This window comes from Neovison vison, chromosome 13 (assembly GCF_020171115.1).
Source record: "Neovison vison isolate M4711 chromosome 13, ASM_NN_V1, whole genome shotgun sequence".
Classification (NCBI taxonomy): domain Eukaryota; kingdom Metazoa; phylum Chordata; class Mammalia; order Carnivora; family Mustelidae; genus Neogale; species Neogale vison.
In genome coordinates, this window is record NC_058103.1 from 86,114,467 (window position 1) to 86,141,569 (window position 27,103).

The 27,103-nt window shown below is 41.8% G+C and overlaps 2 protein-coding genes across 4 annotated transcripts in view; one reads left to right on the forward strand and one right to left on the reverse strand.

The window, feature by feature from the left end:
- Positions 1 to 17,211, reverse strand: part of CHP1 (calcineurin like EF-hand protein 1) — a 47,617-nt gene extending 30,406 nt beyond the window's left edge. The window contains exons 1-2 of the mRNA XM_044229804.1: positions 16,921 to 17,211; positions 8,035 to 8,107 (exon numbers count right to left, since the gene is read on the reverse strand). Of these exons, the coding sequence (XP_044085739.1) occupies positions 8,035 to 8,107; positions 16,921 to 16,987 (140 nt within the window). The 5' untranslated portion in view covers positions 16,988 to 17,211. The remainder of the gene's footprint in view (positions 1 to 8,034; positions 8,108 to 16,920) is intronic.
- A 472-nt stretch (positions 17,212 to 17,683) lies between these two features.
- The window catches only part of EXD1 (exonuclease 3'-5' domain containing 1), a 34,308-nt gene continuing 24,888 nt past the window's right edge, over positions 17,684 to 27,103 (forward strand). For 2 of the 3 annotated variants that reach the window (XM_044231143.1, XM_044231144.1), the window contains exons 1-3: positions 17,684 to 18,453; positions 18,887 to 19,071; positions 25,323 to 25,391. In XM_044231143.1, the coding sequence (XP_044087078.1) occupies positions 18,939 to 19,071; positions 25,323 to 25,391 (202 nt within the window). In that variant the 5' untranslated portion in view covers positions 17,684 to 18,453; positions 18,887 to 18,938. Of the gene's footprint in view, positions 18,454 to 18,886; positions 19,072 to 25,322; positions 25,416 to 27,103 lie in introns of those variants that run through there. The other variant, XM_044231145.1, reaches the window with a different exon arrangement.

Below are 27,103 nucleotides of genomic sequence, written 5' to 3' on the forward strand. Positions count from 1 at the left end.
AGGGAGCCTTATGTGGGGCTTGGTCACGAAGGACCCTGGGATCATGACCTGAGCCAAAGGCGGCCATTTAACCGACTGAGCCACCCCGGGGCCCCTGAAAGATTCTAATAAGGAGCCCAAAACACATTTGATACATTTTTATATCTGTAAAACAAAAATAAGCTACTATGAGAGAAGAGAGGTCAGAAAGGTTCTCAGAAGTTAAAAAATAAGGCTGTGGACTAATAAGTAAGTTCATCAAAAGAACTGAAAAACAAATGCAAGGATTTCTTTCAGAAAGCAAAGGAAAAGGTCAAACAGGAAATATGAGTGAAAAGCTGAATCTTGATGCTGCAGTAACCAGCCAACAGATATCCCATAAAGATCAAAAAAGAGTCACGCCTGGGTGGCTTAGTTGGTTAAGCGGCTGCCTTAGGCTCAGGACATGATTCCAGAGTCCCAGGATCGAGCCCCACATTGGACTCTCCACTCAGTGGGGTGTCTCCTCCCCGCCCCCATGGTCTCTCTGTCTCTTACTGTCTCTTAAATAAATAAATAAAATCTTTTTTAAAAAATTAAAAAAAAAAAAAGATCAATAAAGAAAGGAGGGTGGGGGAAATAATAAAAGAAATAACAGAATAAAACTTCCCAGCTAAGGGACATATTTTTAGATTAAGAATGTTCATCTAGGGGCGTCCGGGTGGTTCAGTGGGCTAAAGCCTCTGCCTTCGGCTCAGGTCATGATCCCGGGGTCCTGGGATCGAGCCCCACATTGGGCTCTCTGCTCAGCAGGGAGCCTGCTTCCCTTCCACTCTCTCTGCCTACTTGTGATCTCTGTCTGTCAAATAAATAAATAAAATCTTAAAAAAAAAAAGAATGTTCATCTAATACTGAGCAATGAATAATGAAAAGAAAAGGTATGCCTCTGTGAAGTTTCAGAACATCAAAAGGAGATTATTTGAAGGTTTCAGAGAGGGAAAAAAAAATAGATTATCTATGGGGCGCCTGGGTGGCTCAGTGGGTTAAAGCCTCTGCCTTCGGCTCAGGTCATGATCCCACAGTCCTGAGATCAGGCAGCATCGGGCTCTCTGCTCCATGGGGAGCCTGCTTCCTCCAATCTCTCTCTCTGCTTGCCTCTCTGCCTACTTGTGATATCTGTCAAATAAATAAATAAAATATAAAAAAAAAAAAAGATTATCTACTATCAGAGTGAGAATTACACTGGGATCATGGTTCTTTCAGGGAAGCTTCATTCTGGAATGACTGATACCAGTGTATACAAAGCAAGCACTTGTCTGGGACGCTGAAATCATCTGTCCTCTGGGTAAAGTTAAACAAGAAAGTGAACCTCAAAAGCACTCACTGTTTAAGCAGATAAATGGCTCCCATTCAGGACGCAAGCTCCTGAAATTTACAGGTATTGTTTTTTTTTTTTTCCCAATTTATTTATTTTCAGAAAAACAGTATTCATTATTTTTTCACCACACCCAGTGCTCCATGCAAGCCGTGCCCTCTATAATACCCACCACCTGGTACCCCAACCTCCCACCCCTCCGCCACTTCAAACCCCTCAGATTGTTTTTCAGAGTCCATAGTCTCTCATGGTTCACCACCCCTTCCAATTTACCCAAAAGCACATACCCTCTCCAATGTCCATAACCCTACCCCCCTTCTCCCAACCGCCCTCTCCCCAGCAACCCACAGTTTGTTTCCTGAGATTAAGAGTCACTTATGGTTTGTCTCCCTCCCTATCCCAACCTGTTTCATGTACAGGTATTGTTTTTTTAAGCGATATGTAACAACATAGCCAACTGGCATTTCTCAGTAGTAAGTACTTGCAGATGTTAGTTTCTTTGCACTATCCCCTGTAGTCAACTTAACCTGCATGATTTAATATGCAGAAATATTTTTCATCATGGTATTACTTGAGAAAAAATATGATCTGACAAACAGTCGATGTAAAAGTGCTCAATAAGATATTTTTCAAGTAAACTTTTACTGAAGTATAATATACACACAGAAAAGAGCACACATCACAAGTATTTGGCATGACGAGTTGTAACCCAGTTAAGATTATAACTAGTCCCCAAATCAGGAAACAGATTATGATCTATATTCAGATACCTCCTTCCTGCTCCTTTTGTCTCTACCTGCTCCCCTCCACAAAGGGTAATCATTATGCTGACTTCTAACCCATACATTACATCAGTACAGATGTTTTTCTTTTTCTTTCTTTTTTTTTTTTAAGATTTTATTTATTTGACAGACAGAGAGAGATCCCAAGTAGACAGAGAGGCAGGCAGAGAGAGAGAGAGATGGAAGCAGGCTCCCCTGCTGAGCAGGGAACCCAGTGTGGGGCTCAATCCCAGGACCCCAGGATCATGACCTGAGCAGAAGGAAGAGGCTTTTACCCACTGAGCACCCAGGCGCCCCCAGAAGATGCTTTTCTTAAAGATATATTTATTTGAGAGAGAGTGAGAGAACGCATGAGCCAGCAGGAGAGGAGCAGGGGGAAAGGGGACAGAGGGAGAAGCAGACTCCCTCCACCTATGTAAGTCTCAATCCCAAGGAACCTGGGATCACAACCTGAGCCAAAGGCAGACACTTAACTAACTGAGACACCCAGATGCCCCAGTACAGAAGATACTTAAACAAAAGAAATCATCTTTGTATTCGGATGCTGACAAGATTCTCATCTAGACCTGATCTAAAAAGGACCACTGTAAGACCCTTTATAAGATACATGCCCAGGGCACCTAGGTGGCTCAGTTGGTTAATCAACTGCCTTCGGCTTGGGTCATGATCCCAGGGTCCTGTATCCAGTACCATATGGGGCTCCCTGCTCACTGGGGAGTCTGCTTCTCCCCCTCCCTCTGTGTGCTCTCTTTCTCTCTCAAATAAATAAATAAATAAATAAACCTTTAAAAAAAAAAAAAAAAAAAAAAGACAGATGCCCATTTCAGGAAGATCAATTTCAAAAGCAGCAGTAGAAACATTTTACCCAAATAATAGCATCTGAAGAAAATAAGATTTGTGAGGTTACAGTACATTTTTATGTTCATGAAATACCAATGTGGAAGAGGACCCATATAAAAACAAAGTCTATAGAAAAACCGCAAATAATTTCACATATACTGTTTACAGTATTCCCCTCTTGAAGAGGCCCAATTCATTTGAGCATATTAAAGATGCCAGGAAATGCCATAAAAAAGAAGCCCGTTTAACCTTGCCCACAAAGCTTTGCATGAAGCATTATTGGTAATTTTTTTTCTTTTTTTATAAACACCTATTGGTAGACCAAAAAACTAGTGTCCTATTAAACATACTTTGGGGAAAATCTCTGAAAGCACTTTGGAGCAGCTCCATTTCTAGCCAAAGCCTTCCATAGTTTCTGCTGTATGTTCCCTCTGGGACTGACACTAAAAAGGAATACAAATGCAGTGGAGGGTACCTGGTAGCCTCTTGCTCTGCAGATCTGGCTTCAGGCCCAGACATGGGGCATCATAGAAGGGTAAAGTGAAGAAAATGTAAAAAGGAAATGATTTCTGCTAAAAGCCTTCTTAAGAAAGTGGGGCCTGTTCCAGTCAACAAAAGATTGGTCACTTGCATTTGGCTAAGCACCCTAATGGGTTCTGGAAAGGTCACAACAGGACTTGAGCTGGGTTTGGCAGTAAAGGCTACAAGGAGCTTTATCATACTGTACTATAGAAGATTTTGGAATCCAGCAGTTCTCTAAGGTTGGAAGGAGTAGGAGAGAAGACACTGCTGGCTAAGGAAGAGGGTAAGACAATCTAACAGACGGCCAGAGGCAGAGATGGCTGTTGTCAGGAAGCAAAACCAGAGCTGAAATCCCAATAGTGGGTGATCCAACAAAATGATTTACATATAACATGCTCATTGTTTACTGTGTAGTACAATGGGATAATTTCTTCTTGTTCTCAAGGTGGGCTGGGGCTTCCCTCGTGTTTGAATCCACACCACTTGAAGATCAAAGCACACATTTAGGACCTAGTGCTTTGTAAAGCTGAGTACGAAACATCAGTTAGATCCAGGTAGCTATGAAATAAAAAATTATCTCATCACTTTCCACCACCTCATCCCCAAGAATGTGTAGAAACAAGTGCTGAGAACGGTGCCTAGCACATCACAGATAGTCAATAAATACCTACCAAATGAGTCAATTAGCCCACTGGCCTTCCATTAAGTATGAGAGTGTTTTAGGTACTGAGAAAATCTTAGCTACATTTTTAAAAAAAGATATTATTTATTTCAATCTCAAGTAGGTAGAGAGGCAGGCAGAATGAGAGAGAGAGAGAGAGAGAGAGAGGAGGAAGCAGGCTCCCCACTGAGCAGACAGCCCGACGCAGGGCTCGATCCCAGGATCCTGAGATCATGACCTGAGCCGAAGGCAGAGGTTCAACCCACTGAGCCATCCAGGTGCCCCAAATCTTAGCTACATTTTAATCAACAAGTAAATACCAGCTGACACCTACAAAGTTTTCATCCTTTCTAAGAGACAGCTCCTTTCATAAGAGTCTTTCCACTGTTTTTCAGCAAATAATGAAAGTGATAGATACACACACACGACTTACATAGCACTGTTTCCACAAAGAAAAGGACTCAAAATGAATGTGAATTCTGTATCTTTACTCAGTGATTAAATCTGAATTTATGAGGAAGATGTAATCCCAAACTCAAATAAATTATTCAAGTATTAGAGCTGAAAGGGAAAAAAAAAAGATTTCTGGGCACCTGGCTCGCGAAGGCTAGAGAGCAAGCGACTCTTGATGTCAGGGTTGTGAGTTTGAGCCCCACAATGGGTATAGAGATTAGTTAAAAATAAAACCTTAAAAATTAAGATTTCTAGTACGATTTATTTTTTCTTTTCTTTTTAAAAAGATTTTATTTATTTGAGAGAGAAAGCAGGTGCAAGTGGAGGGAGAAGCGGAGGGGGAGGGACAAGCAGACTCCAAGCTGACCTGGGAGCCAGAGGCCAGGGCTTGATCTCATGACCTGAGCCAAAATTAAGAGTCGGTCGTTGAATCTAATGAGTCACCCTACACCCCTGATTTATTTTTTCAAGTGCAAATCTACAGAGTCTATTCAACAAATGGTACTGGGATAGGTAGATATCCAAGTGCAAAAAAAATAAAGTTTGACTTTAACTGCATACTGTATACATATACATATACAAAACATATATGTATAATATATGTGTATACATATACACGTATATGTATTATATAATTATAATTTCTTTTTTGGGCTGTATGCTTTTGGTGTCATATCTAAGAAACCATTGCCAAACGTATATAATACATATACGTGTATATGTATACATAATATAGTACATTTAGAGTATGCATATTAAAGTACACATATAAAATTTGACTTTAATCTAACACCATATATGTAATACATGTATATACACACAAAATAACTCAAAATGAGTCAAAGACCTAAAGAGAAGAGCTAAAACTATACAATTCTTAGAAGAAAACATTGGGGGTAAATCTTCATGACCCTGGATTTGGCAATGGTTTCTTAGTTATGACACCAAAAGCACACAGCCCAAAAAAGAAATTAGATAAATTATACGTCATCGAAATTTAAAACTTTTGTGCTTCAAAGAAAACCACAAAGAGAGTGAAAAGACTATCCACAGGAGAAAACATTTGCAAATCATGTACTTCATTAGGATCTAATATCTGGAATATAGGAAGAACTCTTACAGCTCAACAAAATGACAAACCAATTAGAAAATAGGCAAGGGACTCAAACAGGCATTTCTCTGAAGAAGATATACAAATGATCAAGCATGAAAAGATGCTCAGTATCAAGAGCCAGCAGGGAACTGCTAATCAAAACCAAAATGATATTATCATTCACACCCATCAGTATAGCTAGTATCAAAAGACAGTCAGTGTTGGTGAGAATGTGGAAAAGTCTGAACCCTCAATATATCGCAGGTAGGAATGTAAAACAGTGCAGCCTCTGTGAAAAACAATTTGGTGTTCTTCAATAAATTAAGCATAAAATTACCATAGGACACACAATACTACTCCTAAGTATAAGTTCAATGAGAATTAAAACATATGTCCACACAAAAATGTTCCAAGTTGGGGCACCTGGGTGGCTCAGTGGGTTAAGCCGCTGCCTTCGGCTCAGGTCATGATCTCAGGGTCCTGGGATCGAGTCCCGCATCGGGCTCTCTGCTCGGCAGGGAGCCTGCTTCCTCCTCTCTCTCTCTGCCTGCCTCTCTGCCTACTTGTAATCTTTCTCTGTCAAATAAATAAATAAAATCTTTAAAAATGTTCCAAGTGCCCATCAACTTATCAGCGGATAAACAAAACATGGTATATGCATATAATGGAATATTATTCAGCCATAAAAAGGAATGAGGTACTGGTATATGCTATATTGTTGAAGAACCTTGAAAACACCATGTTAAACGAAAGAAGCCAGTCACAGAAGGCCACCTACTATATGATTCCATTTATATGAAATGCCCAGAGAGAGAATAAAGTAGATTAGTGGTTGTCCCTGCCCCTGAAATAGGAAATGACTGCTTACTGGGTACAAGATTTCCATCTGGGGACATGAAGATGTTCTGTAACTAGACAGCAGTGATGGTTATACAACATTGTGAATGCACTTAATGTCAATGAATTGTACACTTTAAAATGGTAAATTTTATATTATGTGTATTTGTCTCAATATAAAAAAGAAGAGAAAGCACCCAGTGTGGTCTTTGCACATGGTAGGTATTCCAGTTGTTGACGTTAATGACTACACAGCATGGTTTGAGTCCATCCCAGCTTCTAGTGAGAGCAGATTTTGCCCTGCACAAACATGGCCCTATGGATTTACCAGCATTCTCTAGCTACTCTGCCTGAGGATCATGCACAAAGGCTTAGCATCTATACTCCTTCCCCTTTAGACCATATCCCACTACTGTGCTAGAAGCCTTCAAAGAATTCCTAGACCACTTCTTGCTTCCTGCCAGCCACTAGAAAAGCTGACAGCTTCATTCTCTATTACTTAGTTATAGCTGAGCTTGCCACTGAGAGTTAGGGTGGGAGGTGACAGTAAGGAGATATTTCATTGGACAATGGTAAGACAATTACAAATTCAAAGTGGTACAAAATCCCATTATTCTGAAATCATATAATTACCTCTAGAGCAGAGATTCTCAACGTTGGCATGTTGGATATTTAGGGAAGAATAAATTCTTTGTTGTGGGGGCGCGCCTATCCTGTCTATTATAGCACATTTCGCCACATTCCTGACCACCACACACCAGACATCAACGTTACGCCCCAATCCTGAGAACTGAAAACGTCTCTAGATATTTTGTTGCCTAGGAGCAAAAGAGCCCTCAATTGAGAACCACTGCTCTAGACTAAAACACTGAACATCTTATCTAACATTAACATATACAAAGTGGTGCACCTTAGGGTTATGGGGCTGGCTGGGAAATGAGGAGAGGGCAAAACAATCTGGACCACCTTGGACTGCCCTGGATCGACTTCCTGAAGGCTAACATGTCTGGGAAGGGGCCACGGGAAAACTCAAGCAGAGAAAGCTGAAAAATCTTAAAAGGACGTTCCTAGGACCAGAACAATGGCCACCCAAACTAAGAGGAGTTAAGAGTAAGGCACAGGGACGCCTGGGTGGCGCAGTTGGTTGGACGACTGCCTCCGGCTCAGGGCGTGATCCTGGAGTCCCGGGATCGAGTCCCACATCAGGCTCCCAGCTCCATGGGGAGTCTGCTTCGCTCTCTGACCCTCTCCTCGCTCATTCTCTCTCTCACTGTCTCTCTCTCTCAAATAAATAAAATAAAATCTTTAAAAAAAAAGAGTAAGGCACAAAGCACTGGTGACGAATGTAATGCCATTCTTCTGCTTATTTAACTCCCTGGTGAATGCATGACTCTCGAAGACAGTGAAGAACTGGTCCCTGCCCTTTGCACTCTAAGATGCCTATCACCTGTGCCCTGGGGATAAAGGCGCCTGTTCAGATACTGCTCAAAAAATAAAGACGGCAACTGCCTACCTGAGAGTCCCGTTTTCTCCTTTGTCCAGGCTGGTGAATCGGCTGTAGAGGCGGGTGATCTGACTGTGGGAAACTGAAGAACACAAAATTAGTCCCAGTTGGCAAAGTCACCCTCTACTTGAAATGAACTTGAGTCTGGCCCTTCAGAAGTCAACTGCCTTTCTGGTCCCAGCCCATCATACACTTCAAAGAGAGTAAAATGGGGAGTTGTCTCAACTCTCACTCATTTCTAGAGTGTCAAAACATAAATTTTAAAAGCTAACGAAAGGAATTAGAAAATAAGTAAATTAAGAGCAATCAAAATGAACTCTCGGGGGCGCCTGGGTGGCTCAGTGGGTTAAGCCGCTGCCTTCGGCTCAGGTCATGATCTCAGGGTCTTGGGATCGAGTCCCGCACGGGCTCTCTGCTCAGCAGGGAGCCTGCTTCCTCCTCTCTCTCTCTGCCTGCCTCTCTGCCTACTTGTAATCTGTCAAATAAATAAATAAAATCTTAAAAAAAAAAAAAAAAAGAACTCTCGGGAATGAAGTCTGGGCTTCGTCAGGACTATACACTAAATGTCAAGTGGTTAAGATTTAGCAAAACAGGGGCGCCTGGGTGGCTCAGTGGGTTAAGCCGCTGCCTTCGGCTCAGGTCATGATCTCAGGGTCCTAGGATCGAGTCCCGCATCGGGCTCTCTGCTCAGCGGGGAGCCTGCTTCCTCCTCTCTCTCTGCCTGCCTCTCTGCCTACTTGTGATCTCTCTCTGTCAAATAAATAAATAAAATCTTTAAAAAAAAAAAAGATTTAGCAAAACAAAGCCAAATTTAGTTTAAAAGGAAATCGTGAAACTTTAACCTTTTTACTCTTTACACCTTTTCACATGACTTAGAGGCTATTAACTGTATGCTCTGATTAAAAACACATACCTATTAATCAGTTTGAGGTTTCAGGCTGGCAATGCCAGGTTGGTTAACTTGTACTTAAAGACTGGGGCAGATTCAATTTTTATTTTATTTTTTAAAGATTTTATTTTTAAGTAATCTCTATACCCATCGTGGGGCTTGAACTTAGAAAGTCCCAAGCTCCATCAACTGAGCCAGCCAGGTGCCCTGGGACAGATTCTGTTTTTATAAAATCTGGTTTGTGAACACCTGGGTGATTCAGTGGAAATCTGGTTTGCTCCTGCACCAAGCTTTAGTGGCTTTTCTCTTCCCTCAGAACTGACATTTAAGTAAAAGATCACAGGGTCAGGTTAGCTTCTTTTCTGTGACTGCATGAGCTCCACTGAGCTCCCTAACCCAGAAAACAAATTAGGCAATTTGTAAAAAGATCAGGTTATCAAGAGATAATATCTACAAGGAAGCTATTTTCCTCCTAATTTTTTTTTTAAATTTTTAAAGATTATTTATTTATTTATTTGACAGAGCAAGAGAGGGAACACAAGCAGAGTGGGAGAGGGAGAAGCAGGCTCCCCGCTGAGCAGGAAGCCAGATGCGGGGCTCTGATCCCAGAACCGTGTAATCACGACCTGGGCCGAAGGTAGACGTTTAACAACTGAGCAACCCAGGCGCCCCTCCTCCTAATTTTTTTAACTCAAGCATAAGCTGGCAATTAAAATGAAGTAATAACGGCAGGTACACAGTAAGAATTTGAAAATGCATAAAGAAATTTCTGGGCAGTAGTTTAGTTTCCTGGCTGATGGGAAGTAGGAGGGGAGAAAAAGGACAGTTATCAAAGGGGAAAAGACAGGAACCAAAAAGGGTGTGGTAAGTATGGACTTTGTCCTAGGCTGTACCTTCAGGGGTTTAAAAGGGATGGCTGAAGGCATGCTGACAGTAGCCCTCCTCCCTCAGCTCAACAAAATCTCCTTGCACTTTTAGGAACAATGGGACAAAGTAAACCGGGGCACAGCGGGAGAAGCAGGAAGTGAATGGCCTGGAGCTAGGATGAGAAGGCACGCTGGAGGCAGCAGTGAATTCTTCAGCATCAGATTTCACCCCAAGCTGGGCTGTGGGTACTAGCTCTCCAAAGAGCGCAGAGAAGAATCAGTCCCAGTCAGCACAACACCAGCCCAGAGCCCGCAGGTGCCAGGCACGGAGGAGGTAGCTGGGGACCCATTGCCAACCCGTGCTCTCTGGTGGGGGTCAGGTAACAGACTGATCCCATTCATGGCACCACTGCCTGCCTACTCAGTGAGGGCTGAACGAAAAGGGCTGCGGAGAGAACTCTGTGAGGCCAGGAGAGGAAAGCACTTGGCAGAGCATCTGGTACAGGGTAAACACTCCAGGTTAACCATTCGCATCACCATCCTCACATTGTGAGCCTGGGTACAGTTTCACGTTGCACTAATTAATCTTCACCTCTCTCCTCTCTGGCAGCTACAGCCATTTTCTTCAGGAACCTGACCTGTTTACCCTGGCTCTGGCCTCTGGCCTCAAAGGATGCTCTAGAACTGAAGGTCCCTTTAGTTTAACAAAAATAAGTCAGTTAAAGAATGACTGATTTTCTGAAAGAACAAAACTTGTTCACAATCTCAACACTACTGTTTTTCATTTCTTATACAAAGAAATGTATATAACCATTCAATACGACCCACTTGGACACTTTCCATAGTTGGAATGCCTTCTCATTCATTCATTCACTCATAATTTTTCTGTGTTGCTTTGGAGTCCTTCTTAATAACTGCAGAATATTTAGTCCACTGGGTCAGTTTTTAGTACCTAGACTATTACATACTTCAGATTACTTTCCTTTTAACAGGAAAACATTAAATTGTATTTCTTTTTATACTAGGTTGTTTTTCAAAAATATTTTATTTTTAAGGAATCTCTACACCCAACATGGGACTCAAATTCACAACTCTGCAAGAGTTGCATGCTCTATGGACTAAGACAGCCAGGTGCCCCTTTTTTGCAATTTGAGAAAATAATCCACACACATTGTAAAAACACAGATAGTACAAAAGCGTACACAATGAAAAGTCTCCCTAACAACCATGTTCCCCAGTTTCCCTTGCCAGAAGCAAACACTATTACCAGTTTTTTGTGAATCCTTCAAGAAATTCTATATATGTGTATGTATGTATAGCTACTGATACAATTTTGAAACTGGCAGGAATCTTGTCGTCTAGTCCAACCCCCTTCAACTAACAAATGAGCCATCAGACATCTTTCTAATCTAGATTATCTCAAAGAACATCTTAAAGTATGATTCTAAAAAGTTCCTTACCAAGTACTGGTATGGTATTACATCCCATATTTCAGAAAAAAGATCAGCTTATGCCTGATATCCTTAAAAATATGGAATGCTTGGGGCACTTGGGTGGCTCAATCCATTAAGAGTCTCCTGGTTTCAGCTCAGGTCATCACCTCATGGGTTATGGGACAGAGCCCAGCATCAGACTCCAAACTGGGGGACGGGGCATCTGCTTGAAGATTCTCTCCCTCTGCATACCCACCCCCCATGCTCATGCACACTCCCTCTCTGTCTCTCAAATAAATAAATAAATAAATCTTTTGAAAACCACATGGAATGCTTCACAAATTTTCATGAACCATAAACCTGCTATCTTCCAGGCAGAAGGGGGCTATATGGAAATCAGTAGAGAAATGTACAACCAAATGTCAACTTTTATATAACTCGATATGGTGAAATCTCAATCTATGTCCTAAACTTCAGAATTTATTCTTTTTTTAAGATTTTATTTATTTATTTAATTGAGAGAGAGAGAGAGGGAGAGAGAGAATGAGAGAAAACATGAGCAGAGGCAGATGGGAGAGGGAGAAGCAGATTTCCCTGCTGAGCCCAAGGTGGAACTCGATCCCAAGACCCTGGGATAATGACCTGAGCTGAAGGCAGCCACTTAATCAACTAAGCCACCCAGGCATCCCCAGAACTAATGTTTATTAAGAAGAAAGAGGAGAAAGAGGAGGAGGAGGAGGAAAGCAAGCTTCAATTTAGGTGCCAAATCCACCATGACGAGAATATAAAGCAATCTCCAAGGTGCAGAGCTCACAGCAACTTCAAAGTGCAGAAAGATATTGGAACTGCCGCAAGAGAAGGCCAGAAGGTTTCCAGTAAACTAGTCTCACCAGAAGGCACTAGGCTAACAGGACTGGTGCCCCAAACCTGCACCAATTCTTGGTAACCGAAAGGAAGTCTCTGGAGTTGACCTCTCCGAAAAGGGTGTGGACATGGTCAAGTATTGAATGAAGCTATATTTTTCTCCACTAACGGGCAAATAATTATTTTATACTGTTGGAAGATTACTTGAAAGACTCTGCCAATCTGACTACAGAACTCTCTATCATGAGGCCTCATGCTCAGAGGACAAAGGCATTTCAGAGAAGTACCAAGGACTAGGTAGGAATGACAAAGGGAAGAATAAAATGAAAAGGGAGTAAGAGAAAAGTTATTTTTCCCTTACCATTATCTTAAATCTTAAGAACAGACTGATAACCTAGATTAAGCATACTAGTACAACCAAAGGTAACTCCAGATAAAAGATTGAGAAGTTGAAGCCTGAATCCCAACCATTCCACACTCCAACACTTTCAGTTTCCCTTGACAGCCGGCTTCAAGAGCTGGCCTACTCTCTAAGAGAACCTATAGATTAAGAGACTTAAAAGATATTAAAGCAACAACAACAAACCACCTTGTTCTAATTGGGGAAATTTGAATATGGACTAAATGGTAGATAATATTTTTAAATTACTGTCAATTTTCTTAGGTGTGATATAGTACTGAGGTTAAGTAAGGAAATAAAAACCCCTATTCTCAGGAGATACATGCAGAAATACTTAGAGGCAAAGTGTTCTGTCACCTGCCTTTTAAATGGTTCATCAAAAGATAAGTAGATACACACATATAAATAGATAAAGCAAATACACAGCTAAAGCTATATATATTTATCTATATGTAGATAAAGCAAGACGTTGACTGCTGAATTGAGGTGAAAAGTATATGGATATTACACTACTTTAACTTTTTTGTGCATTTTAAATCTTTCATAGCAAGTTGGGAGGAAAAGTACATAGCTTTACAAAATCCCTTAACCCCAAACCAGTTAAAGGTGTTAGTTATATGTGATTTCCTATGCCAGAAGATAGCACCTTCAGGCAACATGGCTTGGCAGGTGAAGGGGTTCTTGCATTTTGAGATATTTTATTCTCAAGCAATTGCCTTTGCCAGGCTTGTATCTTTGTTGAAACCATAGAAAAAAACCCACTATTCTATCATCACTATACCTTCTCAAAGAAAACCTCAGCGGCCTATAAAACTTACTTCCTAAACCTGTTTAACACCATTCCCATACCACATGACACACACCAGAACTAGAGACTAGAAGTAAATGAATGTAAAAAATAATAATTAAATTAAATTAATGGGCATCTATTATTACTCCACTGGCTTGAATTGTTTCTCACAGATTAAATGACTATTTTTTAAAAAATGCTTTTAAGTAATTCACAGCCAGTTTACTGCTACAGTTAAGTGAACTAAGAGTGGAGATTACAGAAACTCCCAAGACCGTTGTGATTTCCCCCCCAATGGTAACTTTTATTCAGCTGGGCTTTAGTATATGAAAATGCTGATGTGTGAAAGAAGGTAATAGGACAAAGACAATATAGCAAATGTTTTATGCCAACACAAAATGTTTTAAGGGATGCCTGGGTGCCTCAGGTGGCAAAGCATCGGACTCTTGATCCTCAGCTCAGGTCATGATCCCAGGGTTGTGAGATCGAGCCCTGCACTGGGCTCTGAGCTGGGCATGGAGCTGGCTCAAGATTCTCTCTCTCTCTCCATCTGCCCCTCCCTGGCCCACACTGCCAATCTCTCTCTCAAAAAAAATTTTTTTTAATGAAAAATGTTTTAATTTTCTTTAGACAATGTTTTTTAAAACTGTTATAAACATTAAAATGTCGATTCCTTTAAAAGTTTTATTTCTGTAGAATTGGGAAAACAACTTGATTTCTAGTCCAGTGCTCCCTGAAAATACGAAAAGCATAAAATGCTGTCACCTCTCCACTTATATAGCCCTAGGCATAGTTTTATAACTAGTTCATACAAGTATTTTCCCAAAAAGATGACTCTTATCTATGGTTCAAAATAATAGTTGATACTTACCTGATACTTATATATCAGGCACTATTCTAAGTAGATTATATAATTTATCTCATTTAATCCTCTTAAGAATCCTATGAAGTAGGTAATATTATTATTCCCATTTACAGATGACAAAACTGAGGCTTACAGGTAATTCTTACCTAGAATTCAAACTAGAATTAGTTTGCCAAACACTTGAGAGATCACATTTCAAATACTGGCTAAGCCAGTCATGCAGGGATTCTACTCAATTTAGACTTACAGAAAATATGTTTAAATATAATCAATTCTAATGCAAAGCTTTCATATTGAATATAAAGTCAGTTTTCCTCAATTATGCCACATTTTCTCACTGGCAAAGGGAGTAGTAAGACGTATTACTTTTTCTTAACTTGAAGTGTTTCTGATTGATAGTTCCCTAAACATTTTTTTAAAATTTTATTTATTCATTTGATACAGAGAGATACAAGGAAAGCATGAGCTGGAGAAAAGGCAAATGGAGAGGGAGAAGCAGACTCCCCGCTGAGCCAGGAGCCCGATGGGGCTCCATCCCAGGATCTGGAGATCATGACCTGAGCCCAAGGCAGATGGCCAACCATGTGAGCCACCCAGGCACCCCTGATAGTTCCCTAAACTCTTAATGGAACAAGAAGCAGATGAAAACTGGACAAATCCCACTTCTCCACCTCCCCCTTGGGTATCTGTTTTTAGTCTTCCAAATCTTTTATATCATGTTAAAATTACTACTTTAAAAATCAACTGTGGTGATGGACACTAACAGGATCAAGGGATGGCTGAGTAGCAGGCTGGAGTAGAATGCTCGTGGAAGCCTCCCAAAATGTCCTAAATTAATTTATCTAAATCTAATTCATTCATTCCTGGATCAGGGCCCAACTCCTGCTCTCTCCAAGACAGCCCACAGACTCTGAGTCTGAAGTCTGAAGGTGCGTGGCACACAATTTCAGCTACCTTATGTCGTAATGCTAATCCTAACTGCTATGAGCATCTTTTGTCACCATCTGCTTTGAGTACCTAGCACACAGATAATGCAAAAATTCCGCAACTACTTGTTCATTAGGCTTTCTGGCTTAACATCCGTTTGCATTGCTTGTGGTTGAGAATCTCCTTCAATATTTGATTCACTTTTTGGCAACTAGGGCAACAGCTCTTCCAGGAGTATGTACGTCTGTTCCTCCATAAGCCACGCAGTAAAAGAACTCCAGTCCTATAGAGTCCAGGGTCTTTCCATTTTGTCAAATGTAAATATGCCCAAATAGGATTAGTGCTCCCTCATCTTGAGGCAAAAATAGCTTTTTCTCATCCTCACTGTGGCTTGCACTTCATGATTTGACTTTCTATTTTAAGTATGAATGCTTTAACTCTGGTGTCACCTTAGACCTAAAGCAGTTCTTATATTTACAAGTGTGGTCAGAGGTCATGACCACAAAATTTAATAAAATGATTGCTGACTCCCAACTGCCTTTATTTCTACTCTTAAAGAGTCAAAATGAGTCATCAAATGACCATAAGGTCAAGTAGCCAAACAAGTATTATACATTATAACCAGCTAACTACTTTCCGTCTTTCATCCAAAATCAGTAGGTGGTGTGCTTATCACCCCTAAAGGTATTTATGGAGAGGCTATGGGCCATCTGTTAGGGGATGCTAAAAGCAGTAAACCAATCTGCCAAGGGTGGGGGCTAGATAACATCCCTTCCACACTGAAGATTTTAAAAGCTAAATCTGTCGAAAGCACAGGATAGCATTCAGTTTCTCTCAGGCCACCACTGCCTGTGAAATTATGTAGTTCCCTCAGCACCCTTCAATATTACCTGCATATGGATCACTGAATTACTGGACACCTCATCATTAAAGACAGGTTATCATGAAGAGACAGAGCTCAGACAGTTACATAACTTATGTAAAATACAAGAGTCATAATGGATTGCTGAAAAAATAGTGTTGCATTATCAAGGGCTATATAAAATTGTGTGATTATGTTACACAGAGCTTCTGATTCCCCAAGCCCTGTTTCCCCTATGTTCGGTTTAATGAGGAAGAGACTGGACTATAAAAAACATCAGTGCCTAGTACAAACTCACACTGAGATTTTGGAGCACATCCAATTTCCACAGCGACTGCATAAAGTACACCAGCATAGTAGAAAACAATATATCTGAAATTAGGACAGTAAGCATCCTCAGTCTAAGTAAAAAACTGGTGGTCACAGTATCCGTGCTTTTTTCTCCACAGGTTCAGAATGAAATCTCATACTCTCAGACCCCTCATTGTTTAAAGGTCTGCTGTCACCAGGGCACGTCTTCCAAAGCCTTACTATAGGATCTTGCTTTCTGCATTCATCTTTCCAGTTGCGGAAAGAATTTATTTATGATTTCCCACAGTTGAGAGTGACTTTAAGTGCTTGCCCAGAAACGTCATAGGAACGGATTGTGTTTTCTACAGGATCCATCCAGAACTCCTGAATTCGAGGTTGGCGAGAGGAAAGATAAAAGGAAGGAGTTCGGGGACTTTCATGAGCAGGGATAAGAAAAAAGAGCGATGCCTGTGCTCTAAGGGTGATCGCGACTCCTGCCTTTGAGGGGAAGGACAGCCCCACAGGGGCCAGAGCCCAGCTTCTACGAACAGGTTCTCCAGCCCTCGGCCACGAAGCTCCAGCGCTGGAGGCTGCTCAGTACCGGGCAACCTCCGAGCACCCCAACAACGGACCTCAACGACAACCCGCCGTCGGTTCTGAGGCCACTCACACGGGCCCGGCCGCTTTCCCACCCCCTACCGAACTCACAGCCAGTCTCCTTCTTGATCTCCTCGAGCTCTTCGTCCCGCAGTAACGTGGAAGCCCGAGACCCCATCACTGAACCAGGAGCTCCTTCGGGAGCAGGGGCGTCTGAAGCGACGGCGGCAGCGGGAGGGAGGGTGGGAGGGAAGGGAGAAAGGCCCAGGGGTCAAGAACCGAGAGGGCAGTGTTTCTACTGCGGACCAGAGAGGGAACCCAGGGGTGGCAAGGGGGGGGGCGGTCCCCCAGAACCAGCCAATGACGAGCGAGGCTGCTCCCGGCGCACGAGCCGACGTCGGCGCTTGCAGCTCCAGCCCCCGAATGAATCAGCCCAGCGCAGCGCCCGGTATTCCTAAGGACAGACCACGCCCCCGGAAGCATGATGCCACCGGCCTTAAAAGGGCAATGCCACTCTGGCTCTACCGACCGCAATTAAAAGGGAAACGCCATCGACCCACTGCTTTACAGCGAGCTAACCTGAGGCAGGCAGCATAGACAATCTGTTTCTTACAGAACTCTAAAAGTGGAAATCCCACCCACAGGTGGCAGGGATTGCAGAGAGAGACTATAAAAATAGACCAAACGTCTCCTGGGGCAACGCTGGGGTGTGTCTCTCGGGAACTGCATGCTGGGAGTTCCACCTCCTCCTTTTCCTGGAGGTCCTCCCTCCTCCCGGCCGCTGGGGGCGCTCGGCAGCCAGCCTCCGGGCCGCGCGCCGATTGGCTCCTTGAGAAACAGCCGGGACTTCTGGTTCCGCCAGGCTGGCGTCCGCTTTTCGGTGCAGGTTTTCAGTCCTGTGTACTTTTCTTCTGTTTTTCTCGTCTCTGTCCTTTGATAACCGCCAACGCCAGCTTGGAACTCCCCGAGAGTTCTTCCTTCACAGCAGTACCTCCTTTTTTAGTTCAAGACTGAAGCTGTAAGAAGTCGAGCTTCATTTGGCTGAAATTGGGACAGGATTTCCCAAACTTCCTTCGGGGAAAAAAATAACCTAACTAACGGTGGACGAGATTTAATTCCTAGCGTATGGCCCGCCGTTTATTTGGAGTTTCTTATTTTGTCTTAAAAATTAGGAATCTTCCATTTTATTTTTATGATATTTTTGTTTTCTTGAAAATGTTTAAGCCACCCGTTAACTAATTTAGCTATCTCCGTGAACCAGTTCTTTTTCTCTGGCTTCAGCGTCTTTTCACCCCCTCCCCACTCTTCTGAGTGTTGCTTTATGCATAACTGGTTTGAGATAGGGAAGAACCAAACTCTAACCACTGTTATTTAGTACCTAAACTACTTTTAAGCTTTATCTAAGGGTTTGACGACTTAGCATAAGGCCAAGGTTCTAGTCTCACTGAGTCCTTTTCATGATTAACCTGCCCTCGTCTGATCTAGTGTTGTCTCCCTTCAAATGCACTGACATGGCAGCCTGATTGATCATGCATAAATTGTGATAGTTCTAGGTCACTTATGCTTTGATTGGTAACTGCCAAATTCTGGATGTATTACTAATGTAGAAGAGGCCAGAAGAATTTCAATCTTAGATGTTTCTGGGTGAGCAGCTCATGGCAGACATTTTGCCAGCATCGGTTTTCTTTCATTTGTTCTTTCAGAATTTCTTTCTTTTCTTTCCTTCCCTCTTTCTTCTTCTTCTTTTGGTTGGTGATAAAAAGATACATGTATGTGCTATTTAAAAGCCTCTAAAATGTTCTGCTTTTTCCATTTAACTAAGGTATGCATGGTAGTATTGCCCCATTCTGTAGACAAAGAAGTCAAACCTACAGTGCCTGAAGTTTTACAGCTTTGTTTCCCATGTATAAAATAGAGGTGATGCTTGGAATAGTCCTTTTCTCATAATTGATCTAAAAAGATGTGCAAAACTGAATTACTCTCATATTTTTCTTTTTCTTGTCCCTTCCAAGTATGGGGAAAGGGAAAATACTTCCCTAAAATATTTTTTAAATCCTAGATCTCTTTTATTTTCAAGTGTTTGGATACTTAAAGAAGATATTTGAAGACTGCTTTTGGAATCGAATAGCATGGATCCTAGCAGTGACTACCATTTCCTCAATCAGATTTTGTGGAGAAGGGTGAAACTCACTTTGGTTTCTGGCGTATTTGAGGGAGTTCTCCAGCATGTGGATCCTAACAAGATTGTTGTCCTGAAGAAAGGTCTCATTTTATTTGTCATTATCTTCTGCCTTTAAGAAATTAGTAGTTAAGTTTGGGTGAGGACTCTGGGGGCTTCATTAGCAACTGAGAGGGAGGCATTCCTATTCTAGGGAAGAGTTAAGAGATTAGAATGCTGTTTTCTTTAATGGTAAACATAGCTGCATCTACGGGCTTGTCTCCACTTTTTTTTTTTTTTTTTTAAGATTATTTATTTGACAGAGAGAGAGACAGCAAGAGAGGGAATGCAAGCAGGGGGAATGGGAAAAGAGAAGCAGGCTTCCCTCTGCAGGACTTGATTCCAGGGCCCCCGGATCATGACCAGAGCCAAAGGCAGATGCTTAACGACTGAGCCACCCAGGCACCCCTTATCCCCATTTTTATACTTTGACATGATAGTGGAAATTTTTATTGTATAGATTGTTTTTCATTGGGTGCTTCTTTTAAATTTCTTACTCTATGCATATTGCAGTTAAAAATAACTGCTCTGCTGGATAGAATTACTTTTGGCTTCAACAGACAAATTCACAAAGACAGCTAGGTGTTAATTTTTGTCATGCAAAAGGAAGTCCACAGGTAGGCTGCTAGGGCAGTGGCTCAAAGATGCCAGGAGGGACCAGGTGTCTTGTGGTTTTTGCCACTTCAGGAATAATGTATTATTCTCATGGTCTCAAGGTAGCCTCTATACCTCCCAGCTTCAGTTCTGTTCATTATAAGGGCCACAACTCAGGAACAGCCAGGTGGAAGAGATGCATAAGTTAAGGTCTGTGGGAAGGAGCTTAGAATTTCCATGCTTCCTTGGGTGTACCACCTTCCTAGTTCCTACATGTGTTCACCTTTGAGATACAATATATAGTTTTTATTCAGCTAGAATATTGACTTGCTAGGGTAGTTGTTTACCTGGCATAAATTGCAGGTTTATAATTGAAACGTATAAATGGGATTTAAGAGATTAGTGTTATTGTTAAGCCATATTATAAGTTAAAATAGACCTTTGTGGACCAGGATGGGACTATATCAGACTTTTGCAATAGTAATTCATTCAGTAATCATTTATTGGTAGTTTTATATCACAGGCACTGTGATAGGTACCAGGGATATAGGTAAGAATAACATGGTCCCTGTCCTTAAAAAAAAACTTAGTCTGGTAAAGAGACAGATAAACAAGTAGAAAGGTATAATGCAGTGTGATATCCTCTCTGATAGATGCATGAGATGCTATGAAAATACAAAGTTTCAGTTAATTTAGATCTGGGAGTGGTAGGGTTAGGATATTGGGGATGGCATCCCAAAGGTAAGATTTAACTGGATGGGAAAAGAGTGGAAAGTGTTTTAAGCCACTGGTTCTCAAACTTTATCTGTGTATCAGAATTACCTGGGCACTTGTGAAAACACAGATTGCTGGGCCACCTTCCAAGAGTTTCTGATTCTAAAGGTCTGGGGTGGGGCCTAAGAATTTACATTTCTTTTTTTGGTTTGTTTGTTTAAAGATATTATTTATTTATTTGACAGAGAGGGACACAGTGATAGAGGGAACACAAGTAGGGGAGCAGCAGAGGGAGAGGGAGAAGCAGGCTTCCTGCTGAGCAGGGAGCCTGAGGTGGGGCTCAATTGCAGGACCCTGGGATCATGACCCAAGCAGAAGGCAAACAGACGCTTAATGACTGAGCCACCCAGGCACCCTAAGACACTTCAAGAGAACCATAGTTTTATGTAGAAGTAGCAACATATACAAAAAATGTAGAGACATGAAAACTTGGTTCATTCAGAAAACCTAAGTGAATTTCCTTATGGAGGTGTGGTGAGACTTAAGGCTGGAGAAGTAGGTATGGGACAGATGAGAAGGCCTTAATATATTGTAGCATTTGGATACTTCTGAGAACAATGAGGAGGAATTTGAAATTTTTTTTTTTAAGTAGTCTCTAGGCCTAGTTGAGACCTTGACCATGAGATCAAGAGTTGCTTGGTCTACTGACTGAGCCACGAAGACACCCCACAATTTGAAAGATTTTTAAATGGGAGGCATCTACATTTTCAGACTCGTTGCCTGAAATTTTTAATGCTATGTTAGTTAGGAACAATGCTTAGCTGCTGGAAACAGATTCATGGACAATGGCTTAAAGAAAATAGGAGTTTATTCTCATATAAAAGAAGGAAGGCCTTCCAGGGTTGCTGTGAATCACCCCAGAGCTGGCAGAGATCCAGGATTATCCATCTTTCTGCTCTATCATCTTCATGGCTTCAAACTTCAAGATCATGTGACAGCTTGTAGAAGTTACAGATAGGAGGAAGAGGAAAGAGAGGTAGGAGGGTACTCCCCCCAGCTGAGTCAATCCCCTTAAGGAGATGCCATGGCGGTCCAAGGAACCACCACGTTGCTAGCCTGAATAAATGGCATTGAGTTGAGAACAATCAAGATATGCCACATGCGGGACGTCTGGGTGGCGCAGTTGGTTGGACGACTGCCTCCGGCTCAGGGCGTGATCCTGGAGTCCCGGGATCGAGTCCCACATCAGGCTCCCAGCTCCATGGGGAGTCTGCTTCGCTCTCTGACCTTCTCCTCACTCATTCTCTCTCTCACTGTCTCTCTCTCTCAAATAAATAAAACAAAATTAAAAAAAAAAAAAAGATATGCCACATGCTTGTTCAACAAGGCATTCAGTCTAAATGCAATATTTTGGTATATTTCTCTCTGATCTTTAATTACATAGATTTTATATAGTTGACATAATAAGTTAGTATATATATATTTTTTTTCTTAACATGATAAAAAGCATTTTCTCATGTTACTTGAAGTGCCAATTTAATGTCTAAACTTTTTATGTTTTTAATTTTTTTTCTTTTTTTTAGGAAGAGAAAGTGCGTGTGAGTAGGGTGAGAGGATGGGGGAGGGGCAGAGGGAAAGAGAATCTTAAGCAGGCTCCATGCTCACTGCAGAGCTGAGGTGAAGCTCTATCCCAGGACCCTGAGATCATGACTTGAGCTGAGGGCAGACATTTAATCAATTGAGCCATCCAGATGCCCCTAACGTTGTTGTTGTTATTGTTGTTTTTTAAAGATTTTATGTATTTATTTGACAGAGAGAAATCACAAGTAGATGGAGAGGCAGGCAGAGAGAGAGAGAGGGAAGCAGGCTCCCTGCTGAGCAGAGAGCCCGATGCGGGACTCGATGCCAGGACCCTGAGATCATGACCTGAGCCAAAGGCAGCGGCCTAACCCACTGAGCCACCCAGGCGCCCCGTTGTTGTTTTTAATGCTGATGTGTTGTGTATCTTTCCTAAATTTTTGCTAGTTTTATAGATAAAATGTGATATTTCATCTTGGTTGCTGGGACGCCTGTGTGGCTCAGTTGGTTAAGCAGCTGCCTTCGGCTTGGGTCATGATCTCCACGTCCTGGGATCGAGTCCCGCATCGGGCTCCTTGCTCAGCGGGGAGCCTGCTTCTCCCTCTGCCTCTGCCTGCCATTCTGTCTGCCTGTGCTCGCTCTCTCCCTCTCTCTCACTCTGATAAATAAAATCTTTAAAAAAATATATTCCTAAAGAAGTTGAACATATTTCTTTACACTTGTTTACTAATTTTATGTACTATTTGGACAAAGCAGGGAGTATTTTTACTATGACAGCAATGTGAAGGAAGGACTGAAGTAGAGAGAAACTAGAGGCAAAGAGCAGAGATAGAACTATTTTGACAGTCAAGGAAACTAAGGTCAGAACTAAGGCTCAGCAAGGAATGGAAAAAGAGAAGACAGACTTTAGGAATACATAAGAGGTAAGATAAGTAACCTAGTAATCAATTAGATAATTAAAGAGCAACGGAAGTGTGCCTGGGTGGTTCAGTCAGTTAAGCATCCAACTTTTAATTTTGGCTCCAGTCATGATCTTAGGGTCATAAGATTGAGCCCCGAGTTGGGTTCTACACTGAGTGTGGAGCCTGCTTAATATTCTTTCTCTCTCCCTTTGCCTCTTCCCAGCCCCACACACATGATCTTAAATAAATACATAGCAATGAAAAATCATTACTACATTTATGACTCAGAAGATCATGACTCAGAAGAAGATAGGTATATAGTACTGTTATTAACTGATAGAAATGGGAAGAGGAAGTTTGTTGGTTACTGGGAGAAGATAATGATTTCAGTTTGAGGATCTTACAGTAAGTCTGGTATTAGTCAGTTGGAAATGTGAGTGGAGCTAAGAGAAATAATCTGGATGTTGGGGATCCTGATTGGCTCAGTCCAAAGAACATGTGACTCTTTTCAGGGTCATGAGTTTGAGCTCCACATTGGGTGTAGAGATTACTTATATTAAAAAAGAAAGAAAAGAAATAGGGGAGGTCAGGATGTTAGAGGTGGTGGAGACAGTTGAAGAGATGGGAAGGGGCAAATGAAGGAGACAGTATAACATTGTTCAGAGTTGCCTATTAAATACCCGAGACCTGGGTTTGAATCTTGACTCTGTCTTTAATTAGCAGTGTGACCTTGACCAAGTTATTCAACCTTTCTGAGTCTCAGATTATTCCATAACAGAGATAATGAAATGCCTCTCTCATTATGTTACTGGAGAATTAAATGTAGGCAAATAATTAGCATGGTGCCTAGCTCTGAGTTGGTGCTCAGTTTGGTAGCTCTAGGGAATTAGTAGGAAAAGAACTAAACTTGAAGTATCTTATGAGCCAAAGAAGAAAGGAAAGAACAGTACTGTCAAATGATACATGGGAGGGGCGCCTGGGTGGTTCAGTGGGTTAAGCCGCTGCCTTCGGCTCAGGTCATGATCTCAGGATCCTGGGATCGAACCCCGCATCAGGCTCTCTGCTCAGCAGGGAGCCTGCTTCCTCCTCTCTCTCTCTCTGCCTGCCTCTCTGCCTACTTGTGATCTCTCTCTGTCAAATAAATAAATAAAATCTTTAAAAAAAAAAGATACATGGGAGCCAAGGGTGATAAGACTATAACTTATAATAGGCAGTTGGGGGGTTGCTGGGTGGCTTAGTTGGTTAAGCATCTACCTTTAGCTCAGGTCATGATCTCAGGGTCCTGGGATCAAGTTCCACATTGGGTTCCCTTCTCAGTGTGGAGCCTATTTTTCCCTCTGCCTGCTGCTCCCCCTGCTTGTACACGCGCACGCGCGCTCTCTCTCTCTGTCAAACAAATAAATAAAATCATTAAAAAGAAAAAAGGAAAGAAAAATAGGCAGTTGTAATTTTTTATTAAAGATTTTATTTATTTATTTATCAGAGAGAGAGAGAGTAAGCACAGGCAGACAGAATATCAGGCAGAGGCAGAGGGAGAAGCAGGCTCCCTGCCAAGCAAGGAGCCTGATGTGGGACTCTATCCCAGGACGCTGGGATCATGACCTGAGCCAAAGGCAGCTGCTTAACCAACTGAGCCACCCAGGTATCCCTGATTTTTGACCTTGTAAGAATATTTTCAGTGAAACAGTGAGGGTGAAAATTATTTTAGATCGCTGAACAATATGGAAATATGCAGCCGCTGGGAGCACTTATACCTAGAGCAATGACATTATATTGTAGATACGACATCTAAACTTCTCCTAACTCTCTTACCTACTCACAGAAGAGTCCTATATTGGGGCCAGGATTTGGATTATTGTCCTTGACAGTATTTTGGAGCATGTAGCATGGCATAAAACAGGGTGTGGACTCTAGAAGTAGTCAGCTGCCTTAAAATTTTATCTGGAATTAGGTGAGGTAAAAATCAATAGAAATATAATAAATAAATAGTCCTGAGCCTCAGGGCCTTAGAATAGTCTTGGGAGAAGTTTAAGTTCACCATACTACTACTACTACTACTACTACATACTTTAAATTCGTCTTGGACCATTCTCAGGTTCCCTCTGTTCTTTATCCTACTTGTTTCAAGGCTATAGCTTTGTAATTTATTATTGACTCATCATTTCTCGGGGAAAATAATTTGGTAATTTTTATAAAACTCAGATATGGCACTTCTTAAAAAAAGATTTCTTTATTTTAGAGAGAGAGGGTCAGTGAGTGGAGCAAGAGCTAGAGGAGAGAGAAATAGAGAGAATCATCAAGCAGACTCTGTACTGAGTGCAGAGCCCAACACAGGGCTTGATCCCAGGACCCTAGGATCATGACCTGAGCAGAAACCAAGAGTCGGACACTTAACCGACTGAGCCACCCCAACACCCCTAGATATGGCACTTTTGAGATGCATGTTTTCTTATAATTTTGTGGAAATACTATTTTTTATTAAGTGAATGAATCATTTTCTGTAACAGTGAAGAATGTGGAGACTGGTCGAAGTGTTCCAGGAGTGAAGATGTTTTTTGGGCATGAGATTCTGAACGGTGAGAACTGCATGTTCCCTGAATGTGCGTATTGGGATTGTAGTAGTAGTAAACTCACTCCTCTGCCTTATTCCAGTATTTGCAAAAATATGTTGTATTTTTGTTGTTGCCTTTAATATTGCTCTTAGGAACTCTTAAGACTGGGTATTTGAGAATTGACCTTTATCTTACCTTTTTGATGGGTACTATGAGCAGAATGGTGGCAGGGGATTTTAATCATCTTGGTTTTACTGTGTGAGAACTGCTGGTGCTCATTACTAAAGAGTCAGCCAGTGGGCAGTTAAGAATCTGAACAGCAAGGAGTGGTCTTGCTTAGCAATTGATTTTAACACTATGGAGTCATAGTACATTCGCAGTCCCTTATCTGAACCCTGGGGGCCAAATGTCAGAATTCAGAAATCCAGATTTTTAGGAAATGTAACACAGTATCTACTCTTTATATTATAGAACATCTATAATATTTTTTTTCAATTTTTTTTCAAACAGGTCTGGGAAACACTGTAATAAAACACATTTCTACAGGGAAATGTGAGGATAATTACTCTAAATGAAATAAAGTAGGACTATAAATAGATGTCAGTTGGGTTTTGTTGCCAAAAGAGGTCCAGACGATTTTTAGTTCTCAGAGATTTTTGGATTTTGGAATTGCAAGATGCAGCTCTATTCTTCATTTTGGCCAGCAAAAGCCACTTAGCAGAAGTAGGTCCAGCTGTTTGCCAGAAAGAGTAGATATGGAAGCTCTTCTGGTCAGTGCGCTTCAGACAAGCCAAATAGGTTAAAAGAAAAGGGCAGCAAGAACTGTTCTTACTTTCAAGAACTCAAAGGCAGAAAGCCCTCCAAGGAGGAGTAAAGGTCAGTGTTGGGGGTAGGAGTGGGGAGAGCGGGAGATCTGGGACCTTATACAGCTGTTCATTTCTTAACCAATAGGGCAGATATGAGGAAAGGAAAGGACCCTTGTAGACCAGAAACCACTGCTTCTTGAAAGATTATTTTGTGAGAGAAGTAAAATTGACAGAGTAATGAAACTCTTATCAAACTAATGACTGCCAATCCAGACTTATTTCAAGGCAGACAGTTCCAGACAGCTATCTAAGGGTTCTTTCTCACAGAGTATGCTACTGTAAACACTCTTTGTCCCTTGAACACCTTTTCTTTTTCTTTTCTTTTTTTTAGGATTTTATTTATTTATTTGAGAGAGAGAAAGCATGAGGGGGGAAGGTCAGAGGGAGAAGCGCAGACTCCTTGCTGAGCAGGGAGCCCCATGGGGTGGGTAGTGCTGGAGCCAGATGTGGGACTCCAGGATCATGACCTGAGCTGAAGGCAGCCATTCAACCAACTGAGCCATCCAGGCACCCCTTTGAACACCTTTTCATAGTAGCTGTGAGGGTGGTGGTAGTAGTAGGACTCTAACTTTTTTTTTTTTTTTAAAGATTTTATTTATTTATTTGACAGAGAGAGATCACAAGTAGGCAGAAAGGGAGGAAGGGAAGCAAGCCCCTTGCTGAGCAGAGAGCCCGATGCGGGACTCGATCCCAGGACCCTGAGATCATGACCTGAGCCGAAGGCAGCGGCTTAACCCACTGAGCCACCCAGGCGCCCTACTTTTTTTTTTTTTTTTTTTTTTACGATTTTTAAGCACCTGGGTGGCTCAGTTGTTGAGTGTCTGCCTTTGGCTCTGGTCATGACCCAGGGTCCTGGGATCTAGCCCTGCA